The 25,330-nt window shown below is 43.7% G+C and overlaps 1 protein-coding gene across 22 annotated transcripts in view; it reads left to right on the top strand.

The window, feature by feature from the left end:
* Positions 1-25,330, top strand: part of nrcama (neuronal cell adhesion molecule a) — a 40,271-nt gene that overhangs the window by 5,319 nt on the left and 9,622 nt on the right. For 8 of the 22 annotated variants that reach the window (XM_078101803.1, XM_078101804.1, XM_078101809.1 and 5 more), the window contains exons 2-23: positions 9,369-9,415; positions 17,330-17,458; positions 17,927-17,944; positions 18,285-18,390; positions 18,888-19,081; positions 19,228-19,350; positions 19,481-19,651; positions 20,000-20,056; positions 20,259-20,370; positions 20,518-20,702; positions 20,851-20,982; positions 21,151-21,294; positions 21,427-21,538; positions 21,717-21,883; positions 22,002-22,146; positions 22,243-22,367; positions 22,649-22,678; positions 23,325-23,426; positions 23,664-23,861; positions 23,969-24,039; positions 24,157-24,382; positions 24,761-24,876. In XM_078101803.1, the coding sequence (XP_077957929.1) occupies positions 17,365-17,458; positions 17,927-17,944; positions 18,285-18,390; positions 18,888-19,081; positions 19,228-19,350; positions 19,481-19,651; positions 20,000-20,056; positions 20,259-20,370; positions 20,518-20,702; positions 20,851-20,982; positions 21,151-21,294; positions 21,427-21,538; positions 21,717-21,883; positions 22,002-22,146; positions 22,243-22,367; positions 22,649-22,678; positions 23,325-23,426; positions 23,664-23,861; positions 23,969-24,039; positions 24,157-24,382; positions 24,761-24,876 (2,628 nt within the window). In that variant the 5' untranslated portion in view covers positions 9,369-9,415; positions 17,330-17,364. The remainder of the gene's footprint in view (positions 1-9,368; positions 9,416-17,329; positions 17,459-17,926; positions 17,945-18,284; positions 18,391-18,887; positions 19,082-19,227; positions 19,351-19,480; positions 19,652-19,999; positions 20,057-20,258; positions 20,371-20,517; positions 20,703-20,850; positions 20,983-21,150; positions 21,295-21,426; positions 21,539-21,716; positions 21,884-22,001; positions 22,147-22,242; positions 22,368-22,648; positions 22,679-23,324; positions 23,427-23,663; positions 23,862-23,968; positions 24,040-24,156; positions 24,383-24,760; positions 24,877-25,330) is intronic. The other 14 variants (XM_078101807.1, XM_078101817.1, XM_078101818.1 and 11 more) reach the window with 9 other exon arrangements.

The following is a 25,330-nucleotide window of genomic DNA, read 5'->3' on the forward strand; positions in this document are numbered from 1 at the left end:
GAAACATCCATATGAAACACATGTGTTTACACTGCTGCTCCAGGGAATTATGATGACATTTTAAAATGGATTACGCAAGGAGATGAAGTGTAACGTAGTTGCATTGCGTGTGTAGGCTACTGGCAATTGAGGCCAAACTGTGGCATTGTGTAACACACAACTGCGATGGTGGATTATGGAAATGCAAAATATACCCATCACAAGTGTAAATATGAACCTCAAGTGTATATATTGTTTTGCATGTGCAATAGAAATGAGTGACAGTTAATTTCAGGCTATATAGAATAGAGATAATCCATCCTCTGTAATTTGGGGAAAGCCACGCTATCATCACGTGTGGCGGGCCAAACTTAAAGCATGCCGTTTTTTGAAAGCCAATATTACGTAAAAGCGTTTTTTCGGTCGATTGATTTTGAGAGCCAACAATTTACTCTTCAGTTATACCAGCACATCAACTTTGACCTGCTGCAAAACCCAAGTCATTTCCTGTTTGTTCCTCCTCAGCATCATTTGATGCCTCTGGATGTCGGCCACACAAAAGTCGATGGTAATATTCCACCCTGCCGCTCTGTCCTTCGTCACAATCGCTTTCACCCCTGAAACTGCTGAGCTGACTTTTTCTTTTTTTTTTTGGAGGGGGGGGGGGGGGGGGGCTGCTAGCTGCATTGTCCTACCAGAGCCAGGCTGCTGTTGGATCACTTTAGCTTATTAAAGTTGGACGGAGGCAACCACACATCGTTTGGAGCTGCAGATACCAGCTTAGCATGAAAGGAACGTGCAGTGATTTTCTCTCCTGAGACTCTGTGGCTGGTGCTGATCAAAAGGAGGCACAGATTGTTCTGCGGGGAGGAGACGACCTGGATGTCCCTGCTCAGACTGCTAAGATGCACCGAGATGATGGCTCGATTTAATTCAGAGACACCACCTGCCCATAGGGATGCAGAGCTGTGGGGCGTCAGAGGATGACGGACGCTGCTATACCTTTCCTATCGAGTGGTTTCTACTCTACACCTGATCGTTAAGCGACTCAAAAAGCAGTTATTTTTAAACGGTCAGGCTGACTATACATCTTTATTTCATGCCAATGAGAACTGCTTCACCTGGAAGCAAGGATTTCTTTCCATTTTTGTTTAAACTGGCTCGGTCACTGGGTATATTTTGCCTCACCTTTCTTTTAATAACAGCGTTGTTTCCTCATAGCATTTTGCAATAGTGCAGATAATTAACAGTCTTAATGGAAAAACACCCGTATGATTTCTGGGGGGAAATCCGATGTATTTTTTTCCCTTTCTTGTGCAGGTGCACGACATTTTCCGCATGTGTGACAGGATGCACTCATTATAATGTCCTACTTTTGAATAAAAATGAATCATTAGGTTATTTTACAAAACGTTTGCAGCCTATATTAAATTACCGTTTGTATATTTCCTTTAGCTCCTAGCACAAATGATTACCGTTGTCACACGATATTTCAGTATATTTAATTGTTTAATTGAAATGTCATGGACACAAGGTTGCTGTGCCATTAAATGACATTGGAACGCATGCAGCACAATCTTCATGACATTGATCGCAATCACTTCCGAGCCTGGGAGGACTGCACGCGTTTCCTCCCCTGCATGTTCCCAGCGTCTACTCGCTGCTGGTATCGACCCTCAACCCACTCCATCTCTCATCCACTCTCCCATCTGATCCATGACTCACAAAGCCCATTTAACCTTTACCCACCGCTTGGTTGCTACCCCACTGGCTGCAAGCGGCAAATTTCCCCTTTTTGTTCTCTCTTTTTTTTTATTTGCAGTTTCTGCTAGTGTGGAATTGCTGGGGAAAACTAGATGCAGTCTGTGTTTGTCTATGTGACATTTAGGTTGGTGATATATGCCAGTAAATATAGATAAGAAGAGGAAACTAACTATATTGCTGACTAGAATGTGTCCTTTTTAAAGCACAGGAAACGCCTTCTCTTTGGGATATATTCATTCAAGCCTGTGACTGTACAAAAGACCCATCAATGACCGGAAGAACTGCCGCTTTTCTCAAAAAGGTAGCGCATACTTTTCCCACGCCGGTCTCCTGCACGTAAACAGCCGCCCTAGCAGATAGCACAAGCGATCAGGTGTCCAGGGAGTGTCCCGTAACTGTCGGATCACATTACCTGTCAGTTTTTCGGTCAGCAACGATGCAGCTGTGTGACTTACAAACAGCCGTTTTCCTTTAGAAGTCTCGTGAATTTCCCAATTGGTTTAGTAATCTGTCTTCACATTTGTACTTGACCCACTCAAGCTTGGATGCTGTTCTAATGCATTTTGGGACGTCCCAACCTGCTTATCTGTTATCCATCAGTTCATACAGAAATATTTGTCCTCTCAGGGAAGACCTGACTGATGCATTTCTGCCTTACATTCTACTACACAACTAAGATCGGAAGGTGGCTTAACATGACCATCATTTGCTTTAAGCTTCCGAGGAAGACAGGCTATAAGTGAATAATTAATATCCGCTCACAAATGCAAAAATATATTCTCGCGTAGAAGCCAAGCCACTGCTTTGGTGTCAAAGCCAGACCGCAAAATCCTATACCATGCGATGAATTATTGAGTGCGCTGCTGCTCTTGTCACTTTCACTCACAGTCCTACATGTACGATGAATTTGAATTTGGGATGATTGGGGAGGTCTTGCTGTTGGATAAACCTGAAGAGGGATACGGTCTCAAAACCCGATTTTCGGGATATGTTTTTTGTAGTTAGTCTTTTTTGCAATTCATTGGCTTTTCTCACGCTGGAGAGCATTCCTATTAACACACTTTGGTTATGGTGTGTATCGGGTATCACAGATCCATAAGTGTCTGTTCATGGGCTTGTACTGACAATGAGACTATTGATCCCGGGATTAGGCTACGGATCCGGAGTGCACCGGTGTTGCTGAAAGCAGAAGACCTTGTTTTTGGACAGCTTTCACAGATTTGGTCCAGGAGCTCGGCACCACTGCCGCCCACAGGCCTGCGCAGGCCTGTGGGCGGCAGTGAATATGCCTGTGTGCGAGTGATAGCAAGCTGCCTCGCGTCTGCTACTCCGCTGGGTCCATCCCAGAGCCTCGCTTCACATGTTCGTACAGAGCTGCAGTCATTAAGGTCTGCACTGAGGCCTAAAAGGTGCCATTTCCTTCTTTAATAGTCTACAGGGAGGACAGATACCTTAAGACACCAGAGTCGCAGGTCTGGACCTGCCCAAACTAAACTCTGCACTCCTCAGAACATCTATGCTGGATTGGATCCTTTAATATGCTTGTCTAGGTCGGAGAATACCAATGACTCAATGACCAAACTGCGTGCTTAAAAGCAGGGTGATTTAAATGATCGAAACAGTCATGTTAAAAAACATTTTGCTGCTCGTGTGAGGCAATGATTCATTGGTTGTCTCGGGTTCAGGACGGCCTCCGGAAACATTTGCATGTAGTTTCTGGCCCACTTAATCTCGGCTCCTTAGCTCGCAATTAACAAAGTAAAAAACTAGGGGAGTGAAAGCCATGCAGAGGGGCTGTTTTTATTTGTCGTCAAGGGAAATAAAGCGCTCATAAATGTCAAAAAAATCAGGTTCATTCAGCAAACATGAAGGGCCCTGCTACTAGTGCTCAGTGTAGTCATTTTCTTGCAGTGGTTTGTTAATGTCCTGTCTACCCGGTCTAGTGAAGTGTGTGTTTTTTAGAGCTTTCCCATTTAATCTAGTTCAACTGCCGAGTGGAGGGTAATTAGTCGCATCCTGCTCCAATCATGAACACTACATATTACCATTTCCCCTTTCTCACTGTTATTATATAGTGGACAAATTATTCATGCCTCCCCATCTCAAATTTGTTGTTCTTTTTTTAAACAATGCTGATTATATGAACTTATTACAAACTTACGCTCAACAAAATAGACCTTTTCCAGGACTTTTTTCAGTAGGCCAGTTTATAACGTGAAAATAATCCTCCTATTCCCTAAATCACTGAGGTTTGCTTTCGGTTAATCTGTGTGTGAAGATGCACTTGTCAACAAGCGGCGACAATAAATTTCTTATTGTTTGCTATAGTAGTTTTGAGACCAATACTTGTACCGCTACAAGCTACCATTCAATATTGCTTTGTCATATCATTTGTTCAGCTCACTTAGACAACACGTTTCACTCTCTAACCTCGCTAAATCCTGTCAGAGTACTACTGTTCATGGGCAACTCACATCCTAGAGGACAAATAAGCAAGATGAGAATGATGCAAAATGGCTCACTTGTTTCTCCTCTTCCATCATCAGCTCTGGAAATAAGAACACGTCAGGAGGACATGCCAGATCTATACCCACATTTAGATGCAAACCGAAACCATGAGCGAGGCGTTCTTTAAGATGAAAAACAAGATAAAAGCACTGCCCCCATAGTTCCTTGGAATTCTGAAAATAGCGTATTCAGTAATGTCATCCACTTCCACTGCTCATTCTCGGTTTTCATATTCCTTCAAATATTCTTGTTGCACGATTGCTGCAGGATAAAACCAATGTCACAGCTGTGAGGTGCTTTGTTTGTGTGGTGTGAGACCCGCGGAAGAGTGAGATGCGTGCGTTGTTTTTTTCCCCTTAATATGATAATTAAAGCTACAAAAAAGGAGAGATCCCATTTACAATAATCTCACTTGGTCGTATCGTATGCGATCACATAAAGAAATCCCGCTCCACTGGTGACACTAATATTAGGAGGCCTCAAGCCGCTCTTCTTCTCCTGCCTTTCTCTGTGTTTGGTTGAAGGCACGCAGTCAATATTAGACGTCTCCCGGGCGTCCTGCAGCTCCACTGTTTGCCCTCCCAGACCCTTTGTGCCTTCACACTCTCATTTCCACGTTTCCCCATTCTCATTGCCTTGCAGACATTTTCACATAACATCTGTTTCCATCTTTGCCTTTCCCTTGCCTCCCCATTAGTGTGTACGATCAGATGCGACGGTCTCCGGGGTGCGCGGCTGTTATGCCAAGGCTTTTCGGACATGCCATGTCACGGATTGTCTTGATTGTTTGCAGTGTCCATATATGGAAATAGCCTCACTGTCAAAAACTGCTATCTTTCATTATGATGGCTTACATAGGTGCATTACACCTATTTTGTCAAACTTCTTTTGGGGAATTAATGCTTTGTTTTTCATCTTCCCCCCCAGTTTACAAGACAAAATCCACAGGTGGAGTAAAGTAGCCTGATTTCATTATTACGCTTGTGCCTTTTCCTAGTGTGAAATGGCATAATGTCTTCATAGAAAAAGGTCTTTAGTTGGATTAAGCCCATCAGGATGATAATAAGTATCTTAATAGTGGATAAGTAGGGCAACACCGCTCCAGAACCTGGATTAGCACATAAATCAAACTCGCCGGTTTTAATGGAGCATAGCACCATATGGAGACGCAGTTCATCTGCATTGACCGCTGGGCGACTGCTTTCTCTATTTTCACTTCTTCTTTTCGTTCAGTTTCTTTGTCTGTTGCCCTCTGCGTTCCTACTCTCTCTCGGTTGGGCATGTGAAGTGACTCCGGATGGATCCAATCCAGAGAGAGCTTCCACGCCGAGACACTTTTACAATATGCTCCCCTTCAGCTTCAGAAGCTTATAGCAGAGCTGCAAAGGTATGCGACTTCAGACTGTTCCTTAATCTGGGTTTACCCTACGTGCCCTCAGCATCTTCGTGTGTCTGCGTTACAGCCGCGACGACTCCATTGTGTGTTGTGCGAGCGGGAACAGTGGGGATGGAAAAGTTGTCCTTTTAACCCGTAGACGAAGAAAAAAAGAAAGGACTTTCAGCCAGCAGTAAATCTTTGTGATTAAACCAGCTCCCAGACTGCCCTTTTTGTGTGAGACTGGACTGTGTGTGTCGTCTGTCATCTGAAGGATGCTCCTGGACTGTTAAAATTAAAAATAAAAAAAAAAGTGATTATCCATGGAAACCAAACCCCTCTCAGTCTCTATGTCCAACACACACATTATAAGGGAATGTGTGGGGTTGATCTCTTTAGTTGAGGTTTCTAAAGGAGCTTTAAAAAGATTTGTGGCTCTTTTGGTGCACATTTGATTCTATTGTTGGCCAAAAAACACTCGACGTTTCAAAACAAACTTCTGTTTTAATGAGACCATGTTTCATCCATACGACAGACACCACGACGCGGTGCGCTAAAATCAACCTGGTGACTGTAATAATTAGGTCATTTATCATTTTGTTTGACTGCTATTACATGTAGACAGATGTACGTTGGCGCACAACAGAAAGATACACACACACACACATACACTCACCCCCCCACACACACAGGGTAATAAATAACCCCAAGGCGCAGACCCCAACCTCATCGCACCCAGATGGCACGTCTGATACGTGATGAACAGACGAGACTCGAGGCTCCAGACAGCCGTTGCTGCCCAGGTGCTACTTCTTCCCTCCGCTGCTGCCACGTCACCGTGGCATGTCTCAAAAGCCTCACCTACTTTACTTTGTGTTGCTCGGCAACATTACAAATGTTTTTTTAACCTATACCTCAAAACTGAACCTTTTCCCTTTGTTGCTGCTCTGCCGATTCCCTTTATTTGTAGCAAATGTGTGTTTTCTGCAGTTTGCACTAGCCGGCTCCAGGGTAACTACAGGAACGTGTAAAAGTCGGACTTTGTTCGTGGCAGCTCGGGCCGTGGGCGCAAAGCAATACAGATCATCTTTATTAGAATTATTTTTTATTTGATTATTATAACAGCAGAAGAACATGTCTGTTGTAAAAGCAATTAGTGATTACAATAAAGCTAGCAGCAGGGAAGAAAATTCATTTTGAATTATGTTAATACAATTAGGGATTTCATATGTTCTGGTGAATTCCAAGCGTGATAGTAATGTCAAACCACATTCCAGTCCCCTCCTGGGTTCATAAGAATGTGTGTCAACCACTCTAGTGATGATGTGCATTTTACCAGTTTGTGTGAATTTGTTGGTGTGTAGGATCAGAGAAAGGTAAAAGGTGTGTGTGTGGAGGCCGGAGGCCGGGGCTTAAGTGTGTGTTTTGGGCAGCTGCTGCTGCTGTTGTTGACTGCTGAGGCCCTCAGTCTAGGGGATTACAGGACACGCACACACACACACACACACACACACACACACACACACACACACACACACACACACACACACACACACGCCCACATTTGTATTCATGCCTGAGGTCAGTTATTTTATCACAGCCTGCAAGTGCCCCCCCCCCCCCCCCCACACACACACGCACACAAGCATCCATAAACTTGTGCAGCTAATTGAAATCGGAGGCAGACAGTGAATCAGTGGCATTGCATCGGGCTTCGGGACGTACGGTTTAAGGAATATAATGTGACGACTAAACGCCGGCCTTTAACGCATTTCACATCCGCACTGTTTTTAGATATCTTTTAGTTTCTTAGTGAAAATGAATTGAATGAATCAGATTAAGTATTTCTTTAAGGATTATTCTGAAGGCTCAAACTGATTCAGATAATTTACTCTCAACTGCATCCTGTGGAATATATTGCTAGTCGGGTGGGCCCTCTATTTTCTTGGTTAGCAAATAACTGCTCGTTTAAAACTGAGTCAGTGTGCTAGAAGTTTGTATTCTAATATATTAAAATGTGTTAAAAAGTGTATTTCCCGCTTGGCTAGCTGGTGAGCGCTCAAGGCATTGAACAGGTTTCCACACATTGCACAATGTTTCATGTGTAACAACAGATACTTTCAAGGGGATATTTGGACCAAGTTGGATGACAGGATGTATCCCACTCATTCATGTCTGTCTGTTACATATGAAGTTGCCACCAACAGCCATTAGCTTAGTTTAGGGTGAAACCAGAGGGGAACCACAAGGAATCAAAATACGCCTGTCACGTTTAAAGCCCACACATAAAAAAAAATCAATGTGTCCCCACAACAATTCATTGTTTTTCACGTTACACTTCCCGGAGTCTTGTTGTCACCATTAGTTTGAATGAGGAAAGAGAAATATTCCGAAATAGTCCGAGAAATATAAGACACTTTAACAGATTAAACAAACATGATAAAAACTGACTTTGTCATCTGCTAGCTGCGTTCAGTCTTTATTCCAAACTAAGCTTACCAGCTCGTTAAACCTTAATATTTAGCTTGCTCCAAGAAAGCAAACATGCACATTTCTCTTTAAAAGGAAAATGGCATATTTGCAGTCATATGGTCTGTCTTTCTTTTTGTTGCCATGGCGATGTGCTTGCACTTGGTGTCAGCCCTGCTAGCTTTTCTCTTCTGCCATCTTCCAGCCCCCCCCCCCTCTCTCTCTCTCTCTTTCTCCTACTGTCTCTGTATCTCTCTCCACCCCCCCCCCCCTACCTCTGACGCTCTGATGATGAGGCGCTTTTAGATTTGCCCGTTAATAATGCATGTTTCTTATTCCCACTAGGCCTTCATTTCTTCCTCCTCTCTCTCTCTCTCTTTCTACCGCATCATCCCCATTCTGCCTCTCCTGCTCTGGTTTGCTGATGTCACGGTGCGTCCCTGTCTGCGTTCATTAACATCTCTCTCATCTGTGCTTGCCCTCCCCCGGTGCCAGTCAGGCTCGGTTCAATTTGTTTCAGTTCTGTCCCGGTTATTAAATTCATTCAATTGCACTTGATACGACGGTACATTTAAACCTTCAGGTAAACTTACTTAGGTTTAGTAACAAATTGTTTCCCTCTTCCCTGTTTGCCTCTCTCTTTGTACAATCTTCTGTTTCCAAGGTAACGGGTTGTGACTTGGGCCAACAGCTTCTCGGCCGTGTCATCGCTGGGAGTACAAAGACCCCATCTCATTTTTTACATTTCCCGATCAGTTCAAACGGCTCGACCTCGGCTCATTAATGGCGACTCATATAATCCGCCGGTCTTTTCCCTCCGAGCCACCTACACTTGTAATGGGCCGCCGGTCTTTGTCCGTCACATTTGTTTTGCTAATGTGAGATGAATGGAGAGACTCTCCGGAGATTATGATAATGCATTCACGGTCACGAAGGGAGGCCTGTTTGCTGGAGGTGGGGGCCACGTTTCATTTGTGCGTGTACGTGTCCCCTTGTCGGAGGTAAAAGTAATAAAAATGACTGGAGACATTTTGGTTATTGATTGAGGGTACTCGTCTTCAGCGAGACACGTTCATTTACTGGGTATTCCCTGGAGAGCAAAGAGGTTGTGCCCATGTATTCATGTTGAGCTTCGTACGTGACACTATTGATGAATGGATTCAAGTCTGTTAGCTTTGAGAACCTAATGTGTCCCCTTGTCCCCATTACATTTTGTTGGCTGCAGCCAAAGGACCCAATTAATGGCTGTGGTGTCCTTTTCTCTTTGTTGCAGGTTTGAACCACCTCCTGGATACAGGCCGCTGCTTTAAGTCCTCCCAGGTAAATCTGATGTTGCAAACGAATATTATTTCTCTCCTTTCCTACTGTGTCCATTTTTTTTTGTCTGATCGCAAATCACACCCAGTCCTCTTGCTGTTGTTTTTTGATAACGACTGATTTGCTGATTTGCTCCTTTGGTGCATGTGTCCCAGTGATGAGAGCTGTTTAGTGTCACTCTGAGAGAAGTCAGTGGGTGTAGATTACACAGTGTGACTGTCACTGGACTCACTGCAAACATATGTGTGATGGGGATGTACCAAAGGCATTTCATCAACCATGGCTGCACTTCAAACAAGAAGGGTCAGTTAGCGTGGTTGAAAAGTGGTGAGTGTTTGAGGCGTGAGTTCCGGCGGGCAGTGACTAATTAAAACCCTTTGCAGTCTTGGCTGTGCAGTCTTTGTGTCTGCAGGTGTTGCCTCAGCAGCTTGTTGCCTGCGGCTGTGGTTTGGGTGTGTTGTTTAGGTATTAGGCTTGTTTTTTCTTGCCTTGTGGCTGGGAAGAACAACAGTACATTTAGTCAGATGTAGAAATGAACTCATGGAGGAACGTCAACGAGTGCCGTACCCGGCTACACCCAGCATGTATTTGGATGAGGAATGTGTAAATGCCTTTGGAAAAATAGTAGCGGCAGGTGTCCAGCTCCTGGTGTCACCTGCTGCTCACACTGTACAGTATAGTATGCAGGTAGAGGGAATGTACCGATACAATTAAACAAACTCTGGGATAATAAACTGCTTTACCCACAATGTTCATATTTCCAAAAATAACTATGGTCCAAAACTACACCTCAAGGACCCGATGGATTCCGATGATGAGGAAGATTGACATTAAACATTTGCTCTGCGTACAATATGAGTCAACACATAACGGACCAGAAGCAATCTGCATGTGGAAAACCCATTGTACATATTTGTAAGTAGAGCAGGAGCCGCAGCGCAGTATTACATAACACGCCACTACAATGTTTCAGCTCTCATTTATATCACCGCGACCCCAAATAGCCCCAATGAGAGCACTCTTCGATATTGCTCTGATCTATAACTTTGACGGTGAGTCATTATAATAGCAGTTTATTCAAGAGAGGAGTTGATTGAATTTAGTTTAGGTTGTGATGCTGGATCTCCTCCCCTCCTCCAGCTTCCTCCATCCCCATCCGTACGGGTAATCCTGACGAACAGATGGGCGTAGGAAAAATAAACAGGGGCATGCCAGCTTGTTGCGTTGCCATAATGTGTTGGTCGCTCCCCTCCCCCGTTCCCATCCCATCATGCACTTTTCTCTCCTGTCAACACTTCCGCCTGATCTACCTCGGTGTCCACTGCGTCTCCTTTATTCTACAGGAGAATCTTTTAAAGGAGCTGTTCAAAATGTGGAACATCAATATAGCAGCCAAACACTTCTTGATATATAAAAGATGACTAACCAAGCTGAGTGGAGAACGTCAGGAAGCAATGTGAATGCTTCAATCCCATATCTCGCACCTTTTTCACTTTCTAGCCAAGCGAATAGTAACATCAGTATCGTGAATGCCTCATACACACGAACACTTTTACAAATAAACAGTGGGAGACACACAGTAAATCATGCTAAAATAAACCCAGCCTGTGGCCACTGTGACACCGTATTGAATTAAAAAAATAAAGGACTGTTGATTTTGTTGATTTTAGATTATTTGTTATATTCCCATGGTTTAGCCCGTCCACTACAATATTTTGTGTATTACATCTCACATAGTGTACTTGCTATTTATTGTGAAGATACAAACTTGAATTCACAAGGGTAGAACAATAATGAATATAGAATTATGGCTTTGCTCAAGTCAGAGCGATCAGCGCTGATATCTGGCAAGATGATTTAAATGCATTGAGGCAAGAAATGTTTTTACAACCTTTTCTCAGTTTCCCTGAACAAATGCGTGGCTATATTGTACAATTACGGGTCACCAGATTCAGTTTGTAATTTTAATTAAATGGCCAGCATGGCACCTGTTTTGCCCTGCATGGCACAGTTTTTGATGAGATGACCTTAGACAGGTGTGACATGTGCTCACACACACACACACACACACACACACACACACACACACACACACACACACACACACACACACACACACACACACACACACACGCAGCATGAATATACTCTCATGCGCATATGAGCACACACCCAACACCTAACCAAGCCCCAACCAAGCACCTAACCGGTCCATACGCCTGGAAAAATGTGATTGTCCAAATATCAAAGCACTTTAATTGGATGTCAGATTAAGCAAATTTTAATGGAAGCTATCGGTAATGGCTTTTGATTAGTCACACATGGATGGATACAGAGCTTTGTTTTTGAGGAATTATCATTTTTCAAAACCATTCCAGATTAATCTCTTGGTTTAACAAAACCACTATTTACAGTAATTTGAATTTATATTAAACACACAACCTTTTCTTTCTTTCTTCTTTTTCTTCTTTCTAGTTAAGAAATACGTTACTTAGGAGTGAGCGTTTAAAAAAAAAAGGTATTGTTCCTATTTTACACCTTTTCAGGGAGAGTCATTGTGTTACCTGAATGTGCCGGAAGCAGAGCTATTAAAATCCAATTCATCGAAAGGCATGAATTGAATAGGAAAAAGAGAGGGACACGAAATGACCACAAGATGCTTCCAATGTTATTCATACCAGGGGTTTAAAAAGGGCTGGAGGTTGCATAGCAACTCGCTGCAGCAAGGTTAAGTTATTTATGGAAGAGGAGCCAGCAGATCTCTCTCTCTCTCACCATTACCTGGGATTCTATCCTGTGCAATGACATCACATAGATTAATGTAAGAATCACTTTCACCACTTTTTATAAGTACGCTTGTTGTTCTGCAAGATAAAGTTATGTTCCTTTTGTACCACAACATCAGCGTTACGCCATCTTTTATTGTACATAGGGCTAGTTCAGAACTTTGAATGTCAAATAAGTTAAATTAGTAAATGTGTGTATTGAGATTTCGGTGTTCCACCACAGTACCAGACCCTAGACTTTAAAACTATATTTCACTTAATTTTTGCATTCACTTACGCAGATGATACGGACCTGTGTTTTTAGAAATATGGTGCTCAGAGCTCGTTTGAGAAAGTTCAAAACAAAAAACCGTCTCACACTGTATTCATGCATTTTCTTTCCATCATGACTGCTCTGTATGTTTGTATGAATTTATACTGTATGTATGTACGTACTATACTCGCTTTATCTGTGGGCATATCTTGATGTCATCCTGCCCTCTCAGCGTTCTCCCAGTGGTAAACAACACGGAGACAATGGCCCCCATGGGGCGGTTGTGGCGTTGCGGATGGTGATGGCTGTGGGCATGCTGACTATCAGCACATCACAAAGCCTCAGAGAAAAGCAGGCGCTCTGGGATTCTGCGGATGTTGCTGGAAAAACTGACCCCCAGAAAGGGAAGGCCCTCTGTGTGCATGTGTGCACGTGCGAAAGAGGCCGAGATAGTTTGTACTGATTAGCCGGCTGGGTGTGCTGTGGTTTTTGGGCCATCGGGGGACAAAGAGACTGTCCTTTCACTGCAAAAGAAGTGGTGTTAGTGTAGTGAAAGCTCCTCTTAAAAATAACTTCCACGGGAGCGGACGGCTTCCGATGAAGTCAGCAGTTAAATCCATCCACCCAATAGACCTTAAATGAAGCAGTTTTGGGTTTCAACAATGACACCAGGCAGAGTTGCTCTGGAAGAATAACAGTTGCACTGCTTACGGTCTTTAATCATTGTGCTTTTACAAACGTGTGGGTGAAGCACACAACGTGATCCATTGGTAAAAAGGAATCAAATGCATCCGCAGACATATTTGGGGCATTCTGTGTGTATTTCAATCGCATCAAAAATACAACTGCAAGCCTTCAATGTTTGTGTCTTTTCTTGCTTTAAACTTGAAACCTCAATTTTCTTTTATTCATAGTCTCAAATGTTTTTCCAAAGAAATCTTGAACTTTTTCCTAAAAACCTGTAATGCCTTACTTCAGCCTCAGGGTGCTTTACTCCTATTGCTCATATAGTCTTTCTTCTTACTTTCAAAGGTGAGGAAGGTAACATTATCCAACTATTGTCTGCACCACAAATGTGCTTTAGTAAATAATACTTAACTTGTTGAATAGATACGAAACATGTATGAATAGTAGCCCATTTATTAAGATGGTTAGGGAGGCAACATTACCTCTTGTCTGCCGCTTTAGATTAAAATGTGTCGTGGAGGCATTGCCTCAAAGACGTGGGGCCATTTTCTCCCCTTACGGTGGCCGTCTGGTCGCTGGATGAGGGTTCGTCATGGAAGGAGATAGCGAGACGAATCAGTCGGCCAATAATGTTATCAAATCTACAGAGACAATGGATGACACCAGGTATTGGGATGTTTACTGAGGGTCAGCACTTCCTAGTATGTCACTGTGTCTTTACGTCTTACCTGGTGTGACATTTTGCATTCCTTCTCTACAGACACTTGAAATGTGTCCCACAGCCGTTTTTTATTTAAAGCGGTTAGTTAATGGCTTAACCGTAGAATTTATGGATACTTTGGTAAGCTCAATAATATATCTACCTCCTTTCACATACGACTAGATACCCGAGTTTTGTTTTTGTTTTTTATGGCCCAAAACTTTACTGGTGTGGCTCTCTGTCACAGCTCTCGTCAGATGATGTCTCTAGCGACAGCAGGAAAAAGCGCTAATGTCGCACCAAACTTCAATTAACCTCAAGGAGGAACAGATGTTTAGCCAGATATTTACCAGAGGAATTTGTGGGGACCAAAACCAAAGCTAAAGGAAACCTTTCAGGAAATAGTGACCACTTATTTCGATTTAAGTCACCCGCAGCCGCAGCTGCGTAGTCTCTAAAAGAAAGCAGCATCAAGGGAAAGAGAATGTATATTCCCCCCATAAAATTGTAAAAGTCCACTCTCAGCATTGAAGTGGCATTTATAGCGGCTTAGCATTCAGGCCGCAGCTTCCCTCCGTGTGTTTGTGGGGACTCTCACGGCTCACAGCTCCTTTCCCAGTGACCTGAGACACACAGACTCTACGGAGACCATCGCCTTTCAGAGCAGACTGGTTATGGTGTTATGCGCCGAGTCTCTTCCCAAAAGGAGTGGAATTTCAGCCTACTAAGAAAATTTCTCGTCAGAGCGCAAGTCTCGCTTTACAAACGGTCATTGTGGCGCCGGTGTGTTCTCGTCCAAATCTGTGTGTGTGTGTACCGCGCTACTGAAGAAAGCGTGCGCTCTGACTCACTCTGCTGCCTTTAGAAAAACCTCAGTCACTGCAATCTGATGTGACTGGATATGACTGTTTTCCCCGGGTTTGCCCCCCTACCCCCCCCTCCCTCATCTGTCTAGTCAGACTGTCAGGCCTCAGCGTGACTGAAGGCTGCGGAGTGACCAACTTAGCACATCGCTGCAGGGTTGGCAAACCGCGCGGCGGGAAGGCTGTTGGGTTTGCGTCAGCACGCTTCGCGCCGTTCTTTGTAGTTGGAGAACTGCTCGCTCTGGTTGCATACTGAATTGCCAAGCTATTTAAAGTCGCTCTCATCTTTACAGAAGCTATCTAGTGAATGCTTTTTTAGAGAAAACAAATGATCGCCCTTTTTTTTGTTTGACGAGCTCAACACAAATGGCTCAATGGACACGTTGGCTTCGGCAGCTATTAGATAACATGTCAAACAAGTCAGCATTTTAACAAAGTATCACAGCAGTTTAGGCCAAGAGTTGCAATATCAAAAATGCAAGGCGTTGATGGGTTTGAAAGAAATAATCCAAATTTTGGCAATAACATATCCTTATAGCGTTGGATGGTCATTTACTTTGAATATTGCCTCTTATATTTAGTGTTGCATGCTCAGCTGAGACCACATGCACAACAAAAAACAGCTGGAATAGATCCAGGTCACTGAAGGTCAATGTGGGCTGGTGATGGCAACAGGAAGTGGATCCAAAGGCCTAGCTGCTGTACGTCCGCACCACTAAGGAATGTTTTTATTAGTCCTTGTGCAACGGCTGGGTGGCGGCGTTTTATGGCGCTCCACGTTGGAGAAAGCAATGTTGACTCATCCATTAATGCAGACTCAGTGTTTTATTGCACTGTTGCAAAGCAACCAGACAGTGTGTCATCGTTTCTGAGAATGTTTAAGAGTTAGGGTCTGCCTTTCCATGGCACAGTTGTAGGGTTGGCTAGTCTGCCCTTATCTTCCACTAAAATAATCCTTTCTAAAACTTCGACACCTTCTTGTTCTTGTTCTAATGTAACGGTTTTGGACCAGAAGTCCCAAACAGCTTCATATATGGGTGTCGCTGTGTGGGAGGCCATCTCAGCCACAGCCCGATGGAGCGTTATTGTAATTAATCCAAAAATGGCTATTACATTTGCATAATACCACATTCCCAGTTTCACAATTAGATTAGAAGATTGAGCATGCATGGGCTGCTTTTATGGCATTGAGTGCAACACATTGTGTTTCTCTCAGTCCTTCTCTCTCTCTGTGTCTCTCTTTCTCTGTCTCTGTCCTCCTCCCTGTCGATTAACTAGTTAGAGAGTAATATCCAATAGGACGTGTCGGCGTAATTACGTGTGTCCTGGGGTTGTATTAGCTCACACTCACTGCCTAGCTCAGCTGGATAAAATCTGACACACTACTCTGTGCGTGTGTGTGTGTGTGTGTGTGTTCATAGCTCACCCTATGACGTCAGACTTCCTCTCCAGCAGAGTAGGGACCTCGAACAGTGAGCTTGATAGTTTCACCTTCAAATGCCTCTGAAGACTTCGACCCTGTGTGTGCGTATGTGTGTGTGCGCGCTCTGCTCGCATATCCACGTGTTTGTGTGCCTTTGTGCAAAGATGCTCGTCATGAATAATGAAGATGTCAGAATGAACTGAGCCATTTACCTGACAGCAGCTCCCCCTCAAAATCCATCTCTGCGCGCTGTCCAGGAGTTGCCGTCACCCTTTGGCCACTAGGACTCAACCGGCTCATGCAATAGAAATAAATTTGTTTCTGGCAGCTCACATAATGTGCAATCGTGTAGAAGGCAGGGACATGCATCATTTCTATGCACAGCAGCATCTTGATGCCACCGGTGCAGTGGTGTAATTTGAATTTGCCAATAAATAATTGCGGGCTAATGCATACGTGACAGAGGCTCACGCAATGCAAGACAAAGCACATGAAAAGGGGGGAAAACAAACACAATTTTCTGCTCCCCGTTCAACGACAACACGGTGCTATGATTTTAAAGTGCGACTGCTCAAACTGTGTCGCTCTCTTATGGACCACGTGACAGAAGCCACCGCTTCTGGGCCTTCACTCATGTGTAGCCCGGTTATACGAGACACTGACTGAGAATGCGTGGACTAATGCGGTGGGATTTGCTCATGTACGCGGCAGCCTGCATGCAGCGATATCGGCAGAGTTGGGAGTGTTCCGGCCGAGAGCACTATGCAATATGTTTACAGGCAAACACGTGGAGGATGTCAGTGTTGCACAGTTGATATTTCAGTCATCAGCGGCTCTCCCATCTTGAGGACACCTCTGACCACATATCTCTACAAAGAATGGCCAAACAAGTCTGCGTCCTATCTGTGTACAGGACTGACAACTGTAAAATACTTGTTCCAAATACAGAGTAGAAGGTTGTTTGGACTTTTTCTCCAGTCTTTCTGTTGGCAGCATGGCGGGCGATCCAGCAGACGAGCCACTTGTGATTTGTGACTTTGGACGTGTTTTGGACTCACAAAGTAAACTTTTCATTGTGGTTCATTAGACACCCCAAGACTTGATGGTTCTTTATACTAAATAAATCTATTAAATGCAACCTAAAACATATTGTTTTATTAGCACATGTAGTCATCTTATTTTATTTTCTTCATATGTCTCTGTAGTGTGGATCCAGGTTTTCATCCTGACAAACCCGACCATGGACAGGAACAGGAAGCGGGTGCCGGGCTTCGCAGCCATGCTATTGATACTCTTGAGTCACATGACGTCGGCACTGGAGGTGCCTCTTGATCGTAAGTAGTGTCCCCATCACATCAATGTCACATTCAATGTAAAATTCTAGCCAACTATTCTGCTTGCATTAACACTTGCATCAAGCAAGAACTGTAATAGAAATGACACTCAACAATTTCATATCGATGTGCATAATTAATCTTGCTTCTATGGGCCACTAAACAAGTTTGAGTGTTTGTACATTTTTTAATTAAAATTAAATTTACTGATTTCCTTTTATTTCATGGAATGACATTTGCATCTTTTGGTTTAAAAATGTTATTCTGAAGGACTCTCACATATGTAGATCACACACCCTGTGTGACATCATAGTGTCTTCAACTACTTTACTAGCATTTGTTGTACCCGCCCTATGAATCTCAAGCAAACTCCAGGCAGTCTCAATAAAATACTACTCCTTGCAACAACTAACACCTTTCCTCAATATTCTATCACTGTGGTGCGGCGTGTCACGCTGGGCAAAAAAGCTAAAGTACTGGAAGGATGTAAGTTGTTTAAAAGAAGCTGCTGTGGCTTTTAGTGTTGACTTCTTGCACTTCAAACTTAACTTGCGTGCGTTTGCGTGTCCTAGCAATGTTAGATGTGCATGCGGTTATCTCATCGCTGTTCCTGTGTGAAGTGACGTGCTTGCTTTGGAGTGGTGCTGGGTTTATGTCAGATCACGGACTGGTAAGACGGATCACATAGCAGCTTGCAGCTCGAGCTGGTGTTACACCCAATAGTGGGACTGCTTCTTGCATGTTGCCTGCAAATGCCTGATGCTGTAATTCAGCGTGCCGCGATTTCACTCTGTGTGTCTAAACGTTTCTTTGCATGTGTCTCCAGTGCCACAACCCCCCACCATAACGCTACAGTCCCCGAAGGATTACATCTTTGATCCGCGGGAGAACATTGTCATCCACTGCGAGGCCAAGGGGAAGCCTCATCCCAGGTGAGACCATCACTCATCCCATCCCCCTTGACGCTTGTTTATCCGTCCCGGTCGCAAGCCGCGCTTGCATATTTCCCTGGTCGCTCCTCCTGTTCCCAGTGTGATAGAGAGTTTCAGCAATTACGAGCAAACATATATCCACTTTCATGGTCCTCTCTGGGAAAATATAGATTGGTTTCTGAGGGTAGCTTTAATCCGCAGCAGCGTGGAAATGTAAAAATTGACATAGCAGCTGTTGTCGTAGAAACCACTTGAGAAACACACCTCGCAGAGCGAATTGCGCACAGTCTGGATTTCCCACCTGCCCCTTAATCAAGTTAGAATCAGCCAGACTCCCTGCTACAAGATCGGTGATTACAATAAGTCTGCATGACTAGACCATAATGCAGCTGTTGGATAAAGATGCTAAAATCCTGTCATTTCCTCTGTCTCGTGTTTCCTTGTGGCGCCTAACCTCAAAGATCCAGTGACGGCTATTGTTTATTTTTCGATTCTAGCTTTTTGTGGACAAGAAACGGGACCCACTTTGAGGTCGAGAAAGATTCCAAAGTCCTGATGAAGCCCGGTTCAGGAACTCTTGTCATTGACATCAGCGGGGAAAAGGCTGAGGCCTATGAGGGAACGTACCAGTGCACGGCACACAATGAGCACGGCACCGCTGTATCCAACAGCATTGTCATCAGACAGTCCAGTAAGGCTTGTGATTTTATTATTTCATTTCAACTTTGACTCCTAGTATTCAGCTTCCACAAAAGGCTCAAACCCAACACTGATCTGTGTCAAGCTCCCGAATGGGAACCTTCCAGCGTCTTTGTTCGATGTTTATGTGACTCGCAGGGTCCCCCTTGTGGTCGAAGGAGAGAAACGAGGCAATTGCGGTGCAAATGGGGGGCTCCCTGGTGCTGAAGTGCCGTCCCCCTGCAGGGCTGCCGCCACCGGTCATCTTCTGGATGGATAACAGTGCGTCATTTCCATACCTGCATTTATACAACCTCACATTGAATGTTACAGAACAGGTCCAAGGATTGTGCGACGTACACGTGTACGTGCTGTTCCATGTCCAACTCTCTTTGCGTTCCCCATTCTTCAGATTTCCAGAGGCTACCGCTGGATCAACGCGTGTCCCAGGCTCTGAATGGAGACTTGTACTTTTCCAATGTTCTTCCAGAAGACACCAGGAGCGACTACATCTGCTATGCTCGCTTCCCTCACACACAAACCATCCAGCAGAAGCAGCCCATCTCAGTCACCGTGCTGGACAGTGAGTAAAGACACTCAATTCCTTCAATTTTACTACTATATTTTACAACATAATTGGAATACAAAGTCATAGTTTATACTGATTGCCACTATGTAATTTGTTAAATAAAATAAAAAAAGAAGTCTCTTTTATTTCATATTTATATCATAATATATATTTAGATTATTTCCACACACTGATCAGACGTTAATCCTGCGCTAACCGTGTGCTAACCCTCAAAACAATATGATTCTTTATTTACAATATATTTTCACGAGCTAATGCACTGGTTTAAACATTGTAAAGTAACGCATTTTCTGTTTGTTTTTTCCTAGTTATGCATGCTTATGATGTTCTGTTATGTTACAGTGCAAACAATGAATGAGACAGTGGCTTCTTTATACAATTTCACTGATTTCTATGTTGGTGAGTGCAGCTGGTTTAATCCCACTCAGCCCCTTCAGTGTGAACCCGGCCCTGCCTCCTCTCCCAGCCTTAACCTCACCCAACATACACACTCACCTCAACTTGGCCTCAACCCCCACAGCAAAGGGCGTAAACATTTCATACAGTAAATCACCCGATCGCTGTCGGGTTCTGATTCGATCACGTGTCCTCGTGTTTTCAGACAGCCCAGATGGGGAACGTCGTCCCCGCTTCATGATGCCTCAGGGCGCCACCAGCACCAAGATGGTTCTGAGAGGGGAGACTCTGGAGCTGGAGTGCATTGCTGATGGCTTGTAAGTAGGCTGTATCAGTAATAAACACAGAAGAAATGTGCCCTTTTATGTACCGTACCATGTGCTTTATGAGAAGCTGTCATGGTGTTCATATAAAAACAGGTGGTGTACAAAATATTTTAACAGCACCATTCACTTTTGTGACAGACCCACTCCAGAGATCTCCTGGCAGAAGGATGGAGGGGAGCTGCCGAGCAGCAGGATGTCTTTTTACAACTACAAGAAAACGCTGAAGGTTTCTGATGTGAATGAAGCTGATGGCGGTGACTACCGCTGTACAGCCACAAACAACCTGGGCACTGCGCACCACATCATCAAGGTCACTGTCAAAGGTACCCCGGATTTTTCAAGGTTACATTCGGTGTATAAATGATCGACCAGAACGGCTACATTTTAATCTTGCACGTGCAAAGATTGTATTACCGCAACGTTTTAATTCGGTCACAAATGTTGCTGTTGTGTCTCTTTCGCCATCCACAGCGGCTCCTTTCTGGGTCAGTGCACCCAGGAACCTGATCCTCGCCCCGAACGAGACCGGCATCCTGACTTGTCGAGTCAATGGAACACCCAAACCTTTGATCACCTGGTTGGTCAACGGTGTATCCCTAGAGAGTGAGTCCAATGAGTCCAATGATCGACTATCCTACGTTTACGCACAGATATACCTGACAGCAGAGTCTACGGATAAACACGTAGACTCAACAAAGTTTATCTGATTGCACTGGAATCGCCTTGCGCTCATTTTTACTTACACGAAAGTGTGACTGTGTAACCGTATAGACGCTCCAGAGGACCACAGTCGGAAGGTGGATGACGACACTGTGATTCTCAGCAACGTGCAATCCGGATCTAGTGCCGTCTACCAGTGTAATGCATCCAATGAATTTGGCTACCTGATGGCAAATGCTTTTGTCAACGTGCTTGGTGAGTTTTTGTTATTTTGAAATTTTATATAAGAGGTGATCAGAATTTCTCTCATGTCAAGGCCAGTGTGTATGAGGGGGGGGGGGGGGGGGGGGAATACTGATTTGGATAATGTTGTGTTACTTTCCACAGCTGAGCCACCGAGGGTGCTTTCTCCACCTAACCAAGTATACCAGGTCATCACCAACAACCCTGCATTACTTCATTGTGCCTCATTTGGTTCACCAATACCAGCTATCACATGGTAAGAGCCCCATCAGACGACTTTCATTCTGACATTTTAAAGGAAATATTAGCTGAAAATCAAAATGAAATGCAAATTTTGTTCCAAGGCTAATTTAAATGTGTATCGCTAAACGCCAAAGATGTTGTTGCGCGGCGCCATCAAATACTTAAACCCAATTTTTGCGGCCTCCGTGCAGGTTCAAAGACAGTCAGACCAGCATTAAGAGCGGGGATTCTTACGTGATCCACGAGAACGGCACATTGGAGATCATTGTGGCCCAGCCAGTAAACAGTGGAAAGTACACCTGCATTGCAACCAACAACTTGGGGATCAAGGAGAACCACGTCAAACTGGAAGTAAAAGGTCAGATATGGAGAATGAAAATAATTGGATTGTATTCTATCTTATAAACATTAGGTAGTGACTATCAAGCTGTATCGATTCTAAACATTAGCTCTTTACCTTTCTCCTAATCACCCAGAGCCCACCCGAATCCTCAAGCAGCCAGAGTACAAGGTGGTACAGAGTGGAATGAGCGCCGTGTTCGAGTGTAAAGTCAAACACGACCCAACCCTCGATCCAACCGTGACGTGGCTCAAAGACAACAGAGAGCTGCCGGACGGGAGGTACGATGACTCATCAGACATTCAGTTGAGGAATCAGTTGCACCATGGAACAAAAAGAAGAATCGTATCATTTCTCTGCAATTACGCTGTCATCAGGTTTGAGGTGAATATGGAGAGTCTGACCATCAAAAACGTGACAGAAGAAGATGAGGGCACCTACACCTGCATCATGAACACCACCCTGGACCAGGACTCAGCAAGTGCCATGCTGACTGTCGTAGGTCCGTTCAAAGTGCATTCGAGTGACGGGTTACCCAATGCTCCCAAAGACAATGTTGTTTACTCAAGACAAGGGCGATGCAATATTGGTCTTTTTTCTCTTCTTTCCTGATCATGACTTATAAAGAAGAAAAATCTTTTAACCGCTTTGAAAGGATCAGCTGTGATCTAATTTACTGTCAGACTAACGCAACCCTTTTCCCCTGCTTTTCTGCTGTTTCTACTATCTGTCACTAACATGTAATCTGTTTTTGTTATCTACTCTTGCTCCCTGCTTTCTCAGAGGCTCCTCCTCCTCCAGCGATTGTCTACGGTAAACAATGTCTACAGATTAGGATTTTGTAGCTTTCATTTTCTTCACCCAACCACCAGTTCCGTTTCCATTTCACCTCAATGTTTTTTGTTTGTTTTTTTGGCTTATTTTGTCTTTTCACCCTTTTCTACCATTTTATTTAACTTGTATACAGAAATGTATTTAGAAATTGTACATAGATATATCTTTTCAAAATTAAAAACAGTTTAATTGTGAAGTCCTTGACATTTGAAAGAAACACCACTCAGGTGTTTTCACCTCACCTGCCTGATTAGAATTGATTGCACAGGTCTGAAGTCTGAAGTGAAAACACCTGTGCTGGTGTGCACGGTCTTAAATTGTTTAATTGCTTGAAGAAATAAATACTGCACCTTTTTGATGCAATAATAAGAAGCAATGTTTTCTTTAACAAATACGACACGGGAAATTTTTATTGAATTAAGATTGTAATATTTACTGAACAAAAGTAAAATGTTTGACAACAATTCAACTCTTGTGCCAATTTTGAAGCTATAGGAATAAAATCCAAATTTTATTCAGAAATAAACCTGCCTTCTAAGACAACATTAAGCTATTGTCTCAAAGTGAATTAAACTGCTGGTTCTCTTTTTTTCCGTGGTCCCGGGCTTCATTGTTCCGTTTACAGAGAAACCCGACCCTCCAACTGATCTGGAACTGACTGACCAGACAGAGAGGAGCGTTCATCTCACCTGGATCCCCGGAGACGAACACAACAGTCCCACAGAGAGTATGAAAAGTCTCTCAAACTACACCACAATTTCCCTATGGAAAACTTGTAATCAGTATTTATTGTCTGTTGTGCAGTTTGTTCAGAGATAGTTATTTTTCTGGAAGCAGTAAAAAGACACGATAAACAATGAGACAATATGACTAAATACAGAGAAAAAAATGAATAATTGGGAAGAATGTTTTTCTTTTTTCAGACAGTGTCTACATATTCAAAATATTATTTAATCTTTCCCAGAGTTCTTGATCCAATACGAGGATCTGCTCCACCAGCCAGGAGTTTGGATCAACCTCACGGAGGCTTCCGGTACGAGCACCACGGCGCAGTTAAACCTCTCTCCTTACGTGTACTACTCCTTCAGAGTGCTGGCCATGAATCACGTGGGCTACAGCCACCCGAGCCAGCCATCAAGCCAATACAGGACCAACCCTGCAGGTGATCATAATGGTCACTTTTTTTAGGATTAAAAGTACCACAACAAATCAAAAAAATATTCAAACAAATTGACTTTTATTAAACCATTTATTTTTGTTTTTTACTAGCTCCCGATGAAAATCCATCAGATGTTGAGTGTTTAGGAACAATGCCGGGCGACTTGGTCATTTCGTGGACAGTAAGTCATGCTTTTAGATTGGTCAAGTGTTAAAAAAAGCTTTGCATACAAAGTAAAGTTGGAACATTTCAGCATGTTTTTGTTTTCAGTCTCTGACAAAACACAATCTCCGTACAGCCGTTGACAGGATTTCAGGCTAACGGGCCCAGTCTGGAGTACAAAGTGCTTTGGAGACAGAAAGACACGGATGAGGATTGGTCCTCACAGAATGTGGGCAACGCATCTGAGTTTGTTGTGTCGGGAGCTCCTATTTACGTGCCCTATGAGGTCAAGGTTCAAGCTTTGAACGATTACGGCAACGGCCCTGAGCCTGAAGTGGTGATCGGACACTCTGGAGGAGACTGTGAGTCGAATTGATGACCTTCAAATCTCCGTTTACATCTTTTTTTTTCTTTCAATAAAGCAGTGAATGCTGCTGCAAACCAAAGTGTTTCTCTGCAGTGGGATCGATTGTACTAACAACACACACACAGGGAATTACCACATATTCATCTTTCTGATCTTAATGTGAAAATATTCTCCTTTAAACTGTCAACTTGTGTGTCAACACATGTTAACACAACTGTAAAGTTCACGTATCTACTTAGTTTTGACCATTGACTGTGACCCTTTTTCTGCCTTATATACATTTTACAAAAATCAAGTCATATAGCTTCCCGATAACGGCCTTGAGACTTTGAGTGATTCCTTACAATATTACTTCTTTGTCATATCTCTGCAGTGCCTTTATCTGCTCCTGAGAGTGTGCAGATCATGGTTCACAACAGCACACTTGCAGAAGTGCACTGGGAGCCCGTTTCCTTCTCCTCAGTCAGAGGAAAACTACAGGGATACAAGGTATTGTTTGCTAAAAGTTCTACAGCATGTCTTTGGTTGTGTGTGATACCGCTGCCTTTCCTCTCAAATGAGTTATTGGGGAACAAAGCTTGCATGCAAGAAAGCTGTGATGTGGCTCCAACTTCCTCGGAGGTTGTGTCTGCTCCTCATTGGATAATTGACTGGGAGGCGGCCATTATGCAGTTTGTGTATATAAAGGCAAGGCGCGCTGTTAGTCTGTAAAATCTGTGCTGAAAGGTGTGTGTGTGTTGCAGTGTGGTGGCAAACGCTCCTCAGCGCTTTAGCAGGTCTAGCTGAAGGTTCCTGCACGAGTATTTGTGTGACGGTTACGTTCTAAAACACGCAGGCCTTGACATCTTGCAAATGTTTTCAGAAGGTGGCATTAAATAAATATGAGCTAAATGGTTGGGGGACCGACCGTTTGATCTACTTGGCCTTCATCCCCAACGGAATA

The sequence above is a fragment of the Gasterosteus aculeatus genome, chromosome 4 (genome assembly GCF_964276395.1).
Source record: "Gasterosteus aculeatus chromosome 4, fGasAcu3.hap1.1, whole genome shotgun sequence".
NCBI lineage: Eukaryota > Metazoa > Chordata > Actinopteri > Perciformes > Gasterosteidae > Gasterosteus > Gasterosteus aculeatus.